General features: G+C 36.4%; 1 protein-coding gene across 1 annotated transcript in view; it reads right to left on the reverse strand.

Moving 5' to 3' along the window:
- Positions 1–3,257: 3,257 nt before the first annotated feature.
- Positions 3,258–15,257, reverse strand: part of Ns3 (nucleostemin 3) — a 41,173-nt gene continuing 29,173 nt past the window's right edge. The window contains exons 8-9 of the mRNA XM_081736973.1: positions 9,244–9,356; positions 3,258–4,142 (exon numbers count right to left, since the gene is read on the reverse strand). Of these exons, the coding sequence (XP_081593099.1) occupies positions 4,031–4,142; positions 9,244–9,356 (225 nt within the window). The 3' untranslated portion in view covers positions 3,258–4,030. The remainder of the gene's footprint in view (positions 4,143–9,243; positions 9,357–15,257) is intronic.

A 15,257-nucleotide genomic window follows, 5' to 3' on the forward strand; every position in this document is an offset into this window, starting at 1 on the left:
TAAATGGACATTTCAGTTTGCTTGCCTTTGGTAGCGCAACACTTCCGTAGATTTAATTACTTGTAGTTTATTATTTCAAAATATAAGTGCTCATTTTGGAGGTCTTTACAAGAAAATTGATTTTACGACATAATGCAAGTTGGCGAAATGAAGTATCATGATTATAATAGTTTCTTTACGTTTATGTAAATTATTACAAATTGAAAATATTTATTAAAGAGTTTTTATTTGTTCTAGTAATAAATTTAACATGTAAGACCCGAGAAAATGTTACGTTATTGGAAAGGTTGTAATTTTTATCAACATATCTGATCTGTCCTAGAAACAGTTTCAGTGTATTTCAGGGACTTGTAAACTTATTTTCATATAAACATCTATGTACAGAGATATTTGTCAATAATATTATAATCATTGTAGCTTTAGGCTGCATTTAAAATGAGAAGCGAAAAATACGATCAAATTATGTTATAAATGGTAGTGTTAATAACATTTTTTAACAACCAATATAAACAGGGCTGATTTAAAAGGTCAAAACCGTTCCTATATTTATAAATGACACAGCAGTTGTACTGTCGAGCATTAGCGGAATATATAATGTATTTATCTTTGGAATGCGTGTGACTAAAATTTGCTGCACCACAAGTTTTGAGAAGACGTTACTTTCTGAGTGTATTTTTTTGGTGAAGGTACGATATAAGTTTATTTCTCCTGAAAATAAGATATATATATTGGTTTAAACGAACAATATGCATAACTTGAGAACCACATTCAATATAAGAATTGAAACAATGATCTTTTTCGACATAAATGTTATGTTCCAAGTTTGATGTCTGTTTATTGACTCCCCAATCCATTTTCTTTTCATGCGCATTCATCTGGTAAAATTAATTGAGTTTTCATGTAGTTACATATGTGAAAACATTGTATTGTTTCACACAAAAGTGAAACCTATAAACAACATCTGAAAGAAGTTGCTGCAGAGAGGTATGGAACGAATTCATTTACAGATTTGTTCACATTATTAGACTCACGCTAGAAAAATGCAAAATTGATGTAGTAGTCCTAATTTCAGAGTTCTAGAACATTTAATTTAATGGTTGAACCACCAATATAGGATCCTTCATTCATTTACTGTACAGTTGAAGTGGTGATATCACCGTTGAACAGCAGATGGTATTAGTGAGGGGAATTCTGAAAGTGGTGTTTCAGTTGTAGATAACAATTGTGGTTTCTATCTACAATTACAGTCTGAAATGTTGTGGTTGCTGTCGTAAGAAGTTAACGACATTCAAAGCGTTCAACAGTTTGAATGGGCCAGTTTAAAATAATTGTGACGGGTTTCGTGTATCAGTCTTTTATTCTGTGTAGTCCTGTAATTGCAGCATAACGGGAAAAGCAAAAGACCTTTCTCCGCGTAAAATGGAAGTTAACAAAATACTTCTGGTGGAAATAAGATATACACGGCAATACATTGCTAGTAGAGTTGGGGTAGAACAAAAATCTGTGAGCATAATCTCTGTTGAAATGAACAAGAGTCAGAAAAGGTTGGGAAGTATGGGCGAAAACCAAAGCTGTCGGTAAGAGGTATCAGAAAACTAAAAAGATTGGCTCTGGGAAACAGATGTGCAACTTCTAGTAGACTTAAGCATAAAAATGGCTGTGTATGGCGCAGACATCTGGCCTGAAAGTGCTCAAAGAATTCTTTGTGCCGAGGGAATAAGCACACGTCAAGAAAGAAAACAATAATTAGAGTCTACTCCAATCATGGCAAAAAAAAGCGCCTCGAATGGGCACGAGGCCTAAAATATTGGACTGCTGACGATTGGAGAATAGTGTGTTTCAGTGATGAATGTTCACAATATGTGCCACTTTGATCTGGGAGGAATTCAAGTTGGAATGTCTTTAATAAACCGTGAATCGTCCTACTTCAGTCATGGTCTGGGGTATGATTTCTGTCTTCGGGCCTGGAAGACTGTATATAGTAGAGAGGACTATGAAGCACGACCAATAACTACAAGTTCAAGAACTGCTTTCTCAGACTGCACTATGGTTTGATGACGTACAATTAATCTTTATGCATGGTGGAGCCCCATGCTACCGGGCCAAAGCTGAGACAAAATTCTTCGAGGACAATGAAATTAATGTTCTTCTGAGGCCAGGCACTAGTCGTGATATGAACCCGATTGAAAACTTTTGGAGCTTCATGAAAGAAAATCTACAGAAGTACATTAGAACCAAACTTCAATTGATCAAGGAGATCAACAATTTGTGGTGTGTGTGTGTGAAGGCAAAATGTGCTAAACTCGTACATAAGACGCCACAAAGGATAAAAGATTTAATAAAGAATAAGGGATTTCATTTTTTGTTTCCAATTTGGATATACACACTTTATAGTAATTATATTTGAATGTTACGTACGCATTTCTTTTATTGACATTGAAAAGCATATGCCACACCCACTAGAAATTAGGACAGAGTTACAAAGTACTAATTTGAACTAATGTCGAACGTATTTTCTCACGTAATATTGTAAGAACAGTGAAATATTCAGAAACTGAATGTCGAGTCGAATAATTTGAACACGTCTGTATACTTCGATTGCTGATGATAATTCCGTTAAAAGTGATAAAGTTCGTGGATTCTCCTGCGCAGCTGTTTAGTGATATTTTGTGGTTTGCGTCCGTATTCAACACCAAGGTTATGAAGGATGTGACAACTATTAACGTGGGGTCCGAACTTGATTCCGGTGCAGTTGGCCAATGCACACACCATCGTGTGGAAGATCAACTCTTGCAATATGTCGTTCCCCACCACATACATCGCCTCCAAAAGAGCTGAATTAGAAGACCACGCCACTGGCATAATGTCTACAAAAGTTGTAACTGGAGTGGATTAAATAGCAAAATTTTGTATCGGCGGTGGTGAACTTTCGAGGCTTGTTAGGGGTTAATACATACATTTCTTTTTTGGAATAATGTTTTTCTGCATGATATACTATATCACAGTCTTTTATAACCAGCAGTAAGTTACGTCATGCTTTTTAAGAAATTTGGTTTACCAAAATTTCTTTATAATTTACTCTGTCTGTCCGCGTGTCCAACTAGAAACAGAAAATCTCAAGAACTAATCGATGGATCACCAAGATTATCAAAAATTAAGAATCAAGTTGACTGATGGAGGTGATCCATCCAGTTGACCCCAAGATACAAACAACGAAAAGTTGGTTCTCCCCAATATGGAACAAGATAGACACCAAATTAAAAAATGCAAAATTAATTTAATTTACAGTATATATATACATTTGACAACTATATTACAGAACCATGTCCTTCAGATGATGATAGCATAATTAATGCTTTTAAGTGATCGCCTTAAAAAAGACTCATGTCTAACATTTGAGGAGTTCACTTGAACAATGCACGCTTAAAAAAGTGCAATAAATGCCCGATTGGAAAACGTGAAAAAATCCGAAATTAATCTAGGATACTTTTTAAAATTACAAATTCATTCTAATAAATTTATAGTGGAATTTCAAATGAAGATTCAGTTAAATTTCTTTTCAGCTGCTACACATTAAATTTATTCGTATATTACCGAACAATTTACGATTGGCTGAATTGGATATCGAAACTGGGCTTTTTTACAAACCAGAACCAAATTTAAATGTCAAGACCCTCTAGTAATTATTATTTTTATAGAGTAGACTTGAGAATAAGCAAATGCCAACAAGGAGTCATGGCTTTTATTTTCATTTATTTATTAACTAGAAGTCACTATTAGCATAAGAATTTTCAGGATCTGGATAACATTCACGCTCCAGCCAGTCAACTCAGGTCTAGTTGAATGTTACGCCAAATGAGGTTTTCAAATATAAATAAAAATTCAGTCTAGTTCAACTATCAAAATCTTATATTGGAATGATAATGTATTTTCAATAGTTTTCCCCGCCAAAAAGGAAGAAAAGCTTATTTATAAAAACAATGAAAGTTTATTTTACAAATATCTACACATTCCTTTATTAATATTATTATTATTCATCCAAATATGCATACACTCTTCTTAGTTTTTCTCTCTTATTCCGATTATTGTGCTTCTTCCAGGGCTTCGCATTCACTGTCTCACTTGATGCAGATGAACTGTCCCTACAACAAGAAAATATATATAAATTCTACGCGAAGTAAACCATATATCAATTGATATAGAAACTATATATCAATTGGTAGATTATGTTACCTGCATGATTTGACAAAACACACACACTACACAATGTCTTTTGCCACATGTCAGTTATCTACTAAGTGTTGAATTTGTACAGTTTCAGTGGTTCTGAGTTGAACAATTCTTCCTTTTGCTATGTGTAGCACAGCCTGCTCAAGAATTGTGTGCAAACGTAGCAAGTGGTTGGACGGGGAAAAGCTACGTAGGTAAATAGAATAATATTTGTACTGTACAAAACATTCTGTTCGTTTTCTTTTTCTTAAAAGAAAAAAAGAAACAAAGGAAACTTACACCCTTTATGGATGATTAATGGAAGTGAGTGATGAAAAAACTAGTGGAATGACTCGGAATAATCTCTCAGTACATTGATACTACAGTTCTAGAACATATTTGGTCTAGGAATTAATTCGTGCGGGTGGACAAGAGATGGCGCAACGAACGGAGCGTCCCACAGTTCCGTGTATCCACACATGTGTTGCAAACCCTTGTCATCGCGTATCGTTCGTAGTATAGGGCAGTGGATTAAAGCGTCAACAACACCAGTTTGTAGTTAAGTGAACATGGCGCAATTTGTGCCTGATAAAGTGTTTTTGCGGGGTGTCCTGCTGCATTACTTTAACATGCAGAAAAGTGCGACTGAAAGTCATCGTATTTTGGTGGAAGTGTATGGTGACCATGCTCTAGCTGAGCGAACGTGTCAGAAGTGGTTTGTACGGTTTAGAAGTGGTGATTTCGGCTTGGCAGACCAAGAGCGAGCTGGACAGCCAAAAAAATTTCAAGACGAAGAATTGACAGCATTGCTCGAGCAGGATTCGTGTCAAACGCAGGAACAACTTGCAGCAGCATTAGGCGTTGATCAAACAACAGTCTCCAAACGCTTGAAAGCCATGGGAATGATTCAAAAGATGTCACATTGGGTTCCACATGAATTGAAAGACAGACGTTGAAAGACGAAAAACCATTTGCGAATTGCTGCTTCAACGACAGAGCAGAAAGGGGTTTCTGCATCGAATTATTACGGGTGATGAGAAGTGGATCCATTACGAGAACCCTAAACGAAAAAAGGCCTGGGTGAAACCAGGTGAACCAGGTCCATCACAACCAAAACGAGATATTTACTGTGCAAAGGTTATGCTGTGCATATGGTGGGATATGAAAGGTGTGGTGTACTATGAGCTGCTGCAACCGGGTGAAACTATGAATGGAGAACGTTATCGACGACAATTAATGCGTTTGAAGCAAGCTCTGGCCAGAACACGACCAGAATGGGAGAACAGACATGATAAACTTATTGTTCAACATGATAACGCTCGCCCACATGTCGCAAAACCGGTCAAAACCTATTTAGAAAATGTCGGATGGGAAGTTTTACCCCACCCACCGTATTCACCAGACGTTGCTCCTTCGGACTACTACTTGTTCGATTGCATGAACAACGATTTCATTGGACAGCTGTTTACTTCTTCAGAAGATATCGAAACATGGGTCTCTGACTGGATCGCTTCCAAGGATGAGGACTTCTTTCGCCACGGAATCCGTACATTGCCTGACAGATGGGCGAAAGTGGTGGCTAGCGATGGACAATATTTTTCTTAAGGTATTTATGTATTTTGTGTTTGTACTACAGCTTCAATGTGTGCGTACCAACCGCACGAATTAATTCCTAGACCAAATAGCTCCGATTTTAAATTGGTCTCTTCGGAAGATCGACTGTCCAGATTGAAGCCATTTGTTCATTGCATCACAATGTCAATGGTAAACTTGTTCGCAACCAAGGAATTCCTACTTTGCATCTTGCCTGTTGAGCTCATGGCAACCTTTTCTGAGAAACCTATTCACAAACAAACCTACGAAGAGCAATTTATACTTTGACTGCAAATGCATATGATATATCTTACCTGCTCTTTTACGGTTCGAGTAAGGCTATCATAAATGCAGAAGGACTTTTTGTATGGAATTTATCTTGAGAGGCTTTTGTTGCTTTCTTTCTTGGACTGAAACTTAGTACTAATTTTATACAATTAAATCACCAGAGAGAGAATTAAAATTTTAAAACATAATAAAATATAAGGTAATTTGCAAATCAAAGGATTTTTACAGAGGATAAAATGCATTTAAGAACAAAATGACAGCATATATTGCATTGTACTCCGTATAACAATCCACATTTGGGTGTGTTTGTATATGTCTTGATCTGTAATTATTTTCATTCATTCCAGAGGAGGAATATGGTATCCCCCAGAGCAGGATCTCCCTCAGTATACATTAGTGCGGACCTCCATCTTCCCAATTGCTATAACAACTACAGAACTTCTCCCAACAGTGTCTCAGCAGTTCGTTATCAACTGCTTGCAATATATGAAGGCAAACACGGGTGCACGAAATTAGCACATGGTACAAAAACTCTCAATTCACTGCGCTAATGTTAGTCTATTAGAAACAACACTTACGTCGTGTCAAGTTGGCAAACAATCAACTCAAAAGGTATTCATTCATCTTGCTCTTCTGTATCATATAGTTAAGTTTCAAATATGTTTCACGTCGAGTTTTCGCTTACAGCTGTCATTTTTTGCCAAGACATTGAAAAGGAAATATTGTGGAGAAAGAGTTGTGGGAATTACGAACGAGGAGGTGCGTACCAAAAGCACATGCCGCTTTGATGCAGGTTCAAAACGCATGATAGCATTTTAGTAAAGTTACACAGGACTGAAACTGACACTTTAAGGCTTTGCAAATTTCTAAGATTCCAACTATGTTAGTTTTTAATAAATGCAACTGTGAAGGAATACCTTTTTTGACAGCGAGCTGAAATTATAGAATTCACCGTAGTTTATTCCTAGTTAAGTTTATGTTTACATGTAGAAAAGCTATCCATATTCATTGTCAGTTGAAGAATGTTTGTAGGGACACTCCCCTGGCTGAGATTGTACTGTGCGGAAGTGTGTGCATGAATTTAGAGGGGTGGGGGAAGTCAACTGAAGATCTGCTGTCTGGAAGCTCAACATCTGCAACCACCTCAGGAAACATTTTTCCTGTTCAGGGCCTGGTCACGGAGTACAGAAGGCTAACTATTGAGGATATTGTAACTTTATAGGATTCTCTCATTGTATCGTGGAACGAATTTTGACACACCACTTGAAGTTGTCCAAGTCGGTTCACGTTAGGTTCCTCGACAGATGAAAAGAAGTCTCCCGGTTAACAAGAATTTTTTTTTACAGAAAGATCATCAAAATGGTCGCTCATCCATTCTGCTTCCAAGAAGTGTACCCCAGTGACCTCTCTGCCTTCAAAATTGAAGGATTCATAGCGAGACAGACGTTTTGAGTCCAAATGTACCCTCGGAAGTGTCTGCAGTCGCCCCCCACCCCGAAAAAAAAAAAAAACACCTGATGCTTTTCATAGTACAATGCGAAGATGAAACCATATGTAGATGTGGACGGGGATTATGTTGAAAAGGGACAGAAATATGTAACTCTAAAATGGAAAACTACGGGAGTGATATGTAAACAGTACGTCGTTTTGGTACGCATCTGATAATTGAAAAATAAAAAATATACTGGTGATTAAAACTATCTGCCATTGCTGCTACTACCTTAAATCCTTTTCTTTCGTCTCTCGTTGGTCTGTCAATGATATTATTACAAATTCTGTTCAGAGTACCCATGTCAGAATTTAATTAGGACTACTTCATTGGAAGGAAGGAAGGAATTCCTGTCTTACTATGAATATTTTTTTTTCTACTAGCTACCGGCGTAAGCACACGGGAGTTAGTTTCACTCCAGGTTTTATATATATATTTCTTGTACTTTCGGTAATTACTGGCCGGCTTTAAACCAATCTGGTGGACACGTAGTCCATGGTCTAAGAAATAAAACTTGCTATGTTTGGTTGTCAAACTCCGCTCGCCTTGTATGTGGGACTTCATTTCTCGGTAACTATTGGCCAGATCTGAACCAAATTTTGCGGGAAGCGGCCCATTATCTCAGGAATAAAGCTCGTTTTTTATATATATACCATATTTTATGGACTATAAGACGTACTTTTTTCTTCGAAAAATTGCCTCCAAAATTCAGGTGCGTTTCATACTCAAAGTTACTATAAAAATGTTCAGTGTTTGATTTAAAATTCCCGCTACTCTTAAAAATGGCTATATATTCGGTGCCGCGGGAAACCTATCTCTAACTGGCAACAGCAGCAGTGCACCGAAGTTCAGATGACGATTTTCAGGGATTTTAAAGGACAGTTCGGTTTTATAAACTAAGATCTACTTTGCAATCTAATAATAAAAATGGTAAAATTGTTACGGTATTTAAAAAAAAAAAAATAATTAAAAATTAACGTGCGTCTCATAGTCTGTAAAATATGGTATATATATATCTTTATCTTTTGGTGGCCGCTCGGCCAGGGACAGGCTCGGCTATCGTATCACTTTTCAGCTCGTAACACTTCTACTGTACTACACAACTCGGTAGAAAAATAGGACTGAAATTGGGCAATCACTTCAAAGCCACTGGAAAAATGAAAATTTTAATTGGGATTCCTTCCGATTTCAACGTGTCTGTACCTATTTAAGCCCAAATGTACCACTCGGATCAACTATCGACCACGTTCCTTTAATCTTCAAGAAGATCGGAAACTGTACGATAAGCTCCGGAATAAGTTCTGAAAAATATGCAATTATTATGTTGTGTGTTAGATTCCAATTCTAATTTGAACAAGATCGTTACAAGTGTTTAATAAACTTGGAAGCCTTTCTTTAGTAGCTATTCACCTGCAGAGATCGTCAAAAATAGGATAACAACAACTACACAACATGGAAACAAGTAAATGATAACGAGTTACAAGGTAACTAAAAAGGTTATTGATGTTTTATTTATGGGTTTCCTATTTATTTATGGCCAGGTTACAGTCTGCACGTGAAGAATAAAAAAGTATGTACTTGTATTGTAAGTTTTAGAATGTTTTCCAACATCTGCGATGTATAAATTACTAGTGCAATATTAAAATAGATCATTATCTACTTACCTTCCTGCTATATTTGAAGGCCCGGGAACTCTATTAACTCCTTTGGAATGAACACCTACGGACATTTTCTGGAAGAATGCTTTGTCCAATTCTTTTACTGATATTTTATTAGGCTGTGGAAACAATTTTAAAGGAACAATCAGATATGGCATAGTCCAGATCAATTCAGCCAGACAAAGAAAATATCTTACCATGATAGTCTCAGATGTTATTGAATTTACCAGATGTAATATGAAATCCATAATGTTTGTTTTCACCTCCCCCCCCAAAAAAAATCCTCGACCAATACAAAACCACCAAAGATGGCGCCTCGAGCGCTATTTCTTGCGGATTTCAGCAAAATATTAAAATATTTTACCTCTGGAACGGTTCAAGATATTGTATTACTTTTATTTATTTATTTATTTGAAAGATAATAGTTTACTGATTCAAATTATATCTTTTGTTTGGACATGTGTGTCCAAGAACTCGTGCTGTAGCCTTCCGATTTTTTAAAATCAGAAATACTTCTTTTTCAAAAATGTTAACCCCAAAAATTTAATTTTGTGCCTGTTGATTAACACCAAACCTATATGTTCTAATAAAAGAGAATTTCCAATTTTTAGTTGAACAAGATTTACAAACAATTAAAAATTTTACTCAGTTTCCGTTACCACATTCTCACATATTGATCTCATGAAACCAAAATCTAGTCTTATTTGACATGGTATTTTAATTCTGCGTAAAGATAAGTAAACAGCTTTCAAACATTCTAAAGCTTTCATAATATGCGTGCAAATTCCAAAACATATTACAGGTTTCAAAGCTCCGTGCACTCTACTTAGAACTGAAATCGGCAATTTAATGAACTAAAAAACTGTTCAACTGCATCAGTATCTTTGTTTCATATTGAGTGATGCCCTCCTGTTGAACCAATAGGATCTAGGGCACTTACAATTTTTAAAACATCGCGAATTGGAAGTGAGCACTGGTGGAGATGTTGCTGCTTTGCAGGTGGAAATCTATATCCAGCAGTCGGTCCATATTGTAGCAAAGTTCACAACTGATATCTATAACTTCTGCAAGCCAGCAATCATACACACACGCCACAAACATCTCTCTTCGTGGGTTGTGAATCTGATATTCTCTTGGTATTTCTGAGGATCTTGGTTGGATAACCGAAATTTCTTCTTTTTCCCATGACTGTAAGTTCAGACATGTGACTTCTGAATTCCTTTCATAGGGGTAGTTTGGTTGGACCATTCTATTTTCTGTTCGCGAAATTCTTCAATTTTCTCTTTGGGCAACGGTATACGGGCTGCTGTTGTCAATAAGTACGCCAGAAATTTTTACTTGGGGGGTGTTCAAAATAAAAGGGGGGGTGTGCTCTCAGAATAGTGATATAATTTTTAAACAAACTCAAACAAGAAAACAGTGTATTTTGTTACGCAACTATTGCAGCAATAATAATAATAATAATAATAATAATAATAATAATAATAATAATAATAATAATAATAATAATAATAATAATATCAGCTCTTCGCAGTGGTAGGTTCAATAAAGTAAGTTCACACCTTTGGGCATTTATTATTATTACTAAACTAAGTAATACAATGAAACCTCCCAAAACGGACATCGGTGGAACCGATTATTTGTCCGTAAATGAGAGGTGTCCCTAAAAGGAAGGGTTCTCATAACACCACACCACACATATTTATGGCATGGAAGAATAAGAAAGTTTGTCCTCTTATGAAGATGTCCACTATTGAAAGGTGCCCGTTAAGAGAGGTTTCACTGTAGGAATTATCCTCCACTATTTTACCCAGTAATTACATGTGAATTGATTACATACGAATTATTGTAATTATTTTGCAAAATTCTGCTATTATTTCAATTTATTCACCCCCAACAAGTTTTAGCGGGTGATTTTTTCCAAAATATTAATTGGGAAAAAATTCTCTTGTCCCATGCTGAAATCACATTCGTTTAGTAATTAATACTGTACATAGTTCCAATTTCATTATTTTAATATTTTAACCCTGTTGTTAACGTTAATTGTTGTAATATTATTTGATCTCTTAATCTCCGTTCCTGCCCCTTCCTGGCTACGTTATTGGCTCTGAATATCTTTCATAAGAAAATTATTCATTGATTTAGTTGTTTTCCAGAAATCCAGTTTTACAATTTACAAATATTTTGTATCTGTCTGTTTTGTCTTCTTTAATATACTCTAATTTTAATAATCCAGGACTCATAGTGGTCTTGTCTCTTGTAAAGAGTTGAAAAGTGACCAAAAAATGGCCAAAAGCACACGAAAAAGTGCCCAAAATCTCATCATACCCCTTTTTTCCTTTGTCAATTTCTCCATCACCTCTCTCTTTGTTGTTTTGTTTCATCTTTTCTTCTTTACTTCTTCTTTTTGAGCTTCCTCCTTTCTTAGGTTTTCAAAGTATGCTTTGTAGTTACGGTAAGCAGACTTAGCAGATGTAAAAAGCTTCTGAGTAAGTGGAACCAGTTCTGGCCTATTTCCGAATTTCTTCATCCCAGACATTATATTTAACTTCGCATTAAGAGTTCTCAAAAACGTGAAATATTCAAATTCATCACCTACTCTTAAGAAGAACACACAAGAAGCATAACACAAGACGAACATGATGAACCACACAGACACACATACACAACGTTCAACGGAGCGTTAACTATTACGCGAGAAAACTAAAAGATTATTATGATGGAAGAAAAAATGGACACAGAAGGGTTCTCAACCCCACCTTGAGAGCTTAAGCATCCACCAACCGTCCACTGTGCTTTAGAAAGAATAAAAGCTGAAGTGAGAATAAAACTGACTGTTTCACATGTGGCAGCAAGTACTGGAGCTTTCAGAAGAGTAATGAGTACCAAGTTTCTGCCTTTTTCCATTTGTTTTTATATTTTTCTTAGAAAACTGCCAAAACATAAATCACACGAAAAAGTCGCTTTACCTCTCAAAAAAATAACTTTTAGTGACAAATTTGAAAAAAAGTAACTTTTAGTGACCAACTTGAAAAAAAGTAAATTTTAGTTTAAAAAAAGTGACTCACTATGAGCCCTGTTCGGCTCAATGAATTTACGTGAATAAAAATATACTGTAGGTATACAAAACATTACGCTAGCGCCAAATGCGTTCCTGCATAACACTAGACTCAGTCTAAAATATATATAATTCTTAATTCAACTGATCTCTTCACTTCTAAACACGTTTTGACTACAACCATCTAACGTCCTTCCGTTCATACACCACTTGCAGAGCAGGCTCGAAACCAGCCACACAGCTTTGGGGGGCCATGAATATGTTAGGAGGGACCAAGTCATTAAAAATTCTCTTACAAATATCTAAATTTTGCATTTTGTATTGAGGTCTGGAGGGGACATGAAAAATTTAGAGGGCCAGGCCCTCCCTAGCCCCTCTGGTTGCAAGCTGTTGCAGAGTAGCACTTACCAACTGAATCTGGTATAGGCTTATCACTATATTGTCACATTTTTCCTTATTGAGAAGGTAGGTGAATGACCCTTCAAGACGTTGCCAATTTCAGTCATCTGCATCTGTCCATCAGTCTGTTTTCTCGGAAACGACCGCGGAGCCCAGAAGGGTAGGTATCAGCGGTCTGTTTTGTCATCGATCAAAACACCGCCCGAAACAATGAGGTCATGTGGTTCTCGAAGCCGCACATGAGAACGAGGTCGCTTCGTACTATTTTGAAGTGAAATAAAATAAATAAGAATATTGCCTTCTTTCCTAAACGCTAAACCTTTTTTTTTTCTTTTAACTTGATGTAATAAATAAGATATGTGATACTGATTGATACAATTGGATTTGGGGGAGCATTCCTTTTCCATCCAGGGGTGTGTGTAAAGAAATTTGGAGGGGTGTAGATTACTCCCTGGTTGTTGTCCATGACTTCACCACACATTTACTACCTATAGTGATAATAGAGAATGATATAATTTCAGTCGTAATGTAATTATATCTGATGAAACCAAGAAAAAGAATATAATAAATATTCCATCTCCGACTAATGCGGCGCAACTATAATCTTTCTTAGGAATGATAACCTTCTATCATCGTTATCCTTGAAGATTCCAGCGTTGTATGGCCTATTCAAGAAAGAAACCAATCGGCAGTGGCATGAAAAACGTAAGATAGAATTTGAGAATGTGATGAAAGCGTTGTTACAAGCTGAAATACTTTATACTTTCCATCAGGATCAAAATGTGACGACGGATGCTTCCCCTTATGGATTTGGGGCAGTGCTATTTAACGAGAAATGTACCGTGTCGGCTACACTATCCACAGCTGAAAGGAACTACCCACACGTTGAAAGGAAGGCCTTGGCAATTACTCTTACTGTTAAGAAATTTCTTTTCGGAAGGCACTTGAAGTATCTGATTCTCAGCCTCCTAGTTGGATTTTTGGAGGAAAACCTCCTTCCTCGGCTGCTTCGCCTCGTCTACAGCGTTGGTTCTTGTTATTGAGCCACTACGATTTCGAGTTAAGTTATTCCAAGCACGTGCCTGTAGCTGATTTCTTATCCAGGTTCCCATCAACACAGTCACTGCCAATGAAGTAGCCTCGCAGTCAATTTGTTTCTGAGATACATTCTTTTCTTTTAAATATAAAAGAAACAGCTAAAGCTATTAACAGTAATGCGATATTACAGCAGCTAACTGAGTGAGAAAAATGGATAGTCTGGCAAGTTGCTTGAATATTTGATATGTCCAAATTCAAACTATTCAGACACAGTTAAAATTACAAGTTAATTGATATTGGGTTGCATTTTCAAAATCGCTTTATAATTCTCAAGCGCTTCTGATCATTTTGTATGAAAAGCTGTATAGTAACTACATGGAAGACTCAAGAATGTTGAAAATTTCATTAAACGAAGTATGATGAACTATGATAGCAGGAGTTTGTTAAAAGATGTGTCAGTCATTAGCCAACGTACTTCCTAAGGTGCTATACAAGGAATGACCGCAAATGAAACCCCCATGGCAAAGAGTACACGTAGGTTTTCTTTCTATTAATTCTGGACCCATTATTATTATCTTGGTTGATTGTTTTTCTAACTGGATTAAAACTTTGTGTGTACAGTCGGTTAACTTCCAAGATACCACAGGAAAGCTCGATAAAATATTCTGAGTTTTTGGTTTTCCAGATACTTTATTATGACTGCCCTAGTTCAAAAGGGGGTGAGATGGCAAAGCCGATAAGTCCAGGAAGCCTAAAATTATACGAGACTGGTTCCACCGTTTGGCACGACATCAGCTTCCAAAATTCTCAAAAGGCACTGTGTTAAGGCACACTGGAACGAATATGTTTGTAGTCCATGTACGAGGGATACATAAAGTGATATATAGACACTAATAATCCTTCGTGCTTGATGAGTTATGGAGTCCGGGATCTAGAACAAGACTTCATTTAAGAGATTCGACGTCTGAGAAAAGTAGTCACAGAATAGATAACCGATTGCTAATTGAAGCTGAAAAATCTCGAAGGTAAGATTGGCAGATGTAGGAGATTAAGGAAGTCTTCAGAGCGATGGAAATAGGCAACACTGATTAATTTCACATTTAAGGGGGAGTGGGTGTTCTTGGTATAAAATGTTACACGAATTGTGTAGTAACCGAACAAAAAAAAAAAAAAAAGTATTACATGCTGTGTAATTATTATGTATTATATGATCTTTATAATATTGTGGTGATGATAACCGTAAGGTGTGCTTAACAAGTTTAGAATAAACTTGTATATTCTAAATTGTATTAGTTTTATTAATAGAGTGATTGATCATTAGAATAAAGTAGTAGGGTTACATAATACATAGATTAACATAAACAACATGAACAGCATAGGAAAACAAAGAGCTGTGATCGAATTCTTGCAAACAGAGGGTTGTCCAACTCCGGAAATTCAAAGCACACTGGAGGCGGCATATGGTGAGAACACAATTGACATTAGCAATGTTAGAAGATAGATGAAAAGGAAAAACCTCGATGGT

The sequence above is a fragment of the Thermobia domestica genome, chromosome 13 (genome assembly GCF_964235325.1).
Source record: "Thermobia domestica chromosome 13, izTheDome1.hap1.1, whole genome shotgun sequence".
Lineage (NCBI taxonomy): Eukaryota > Metazoa > Arthropoda > Insecta > Zygentoma > Lepismatidae > Thermobia > Thermobia domestica.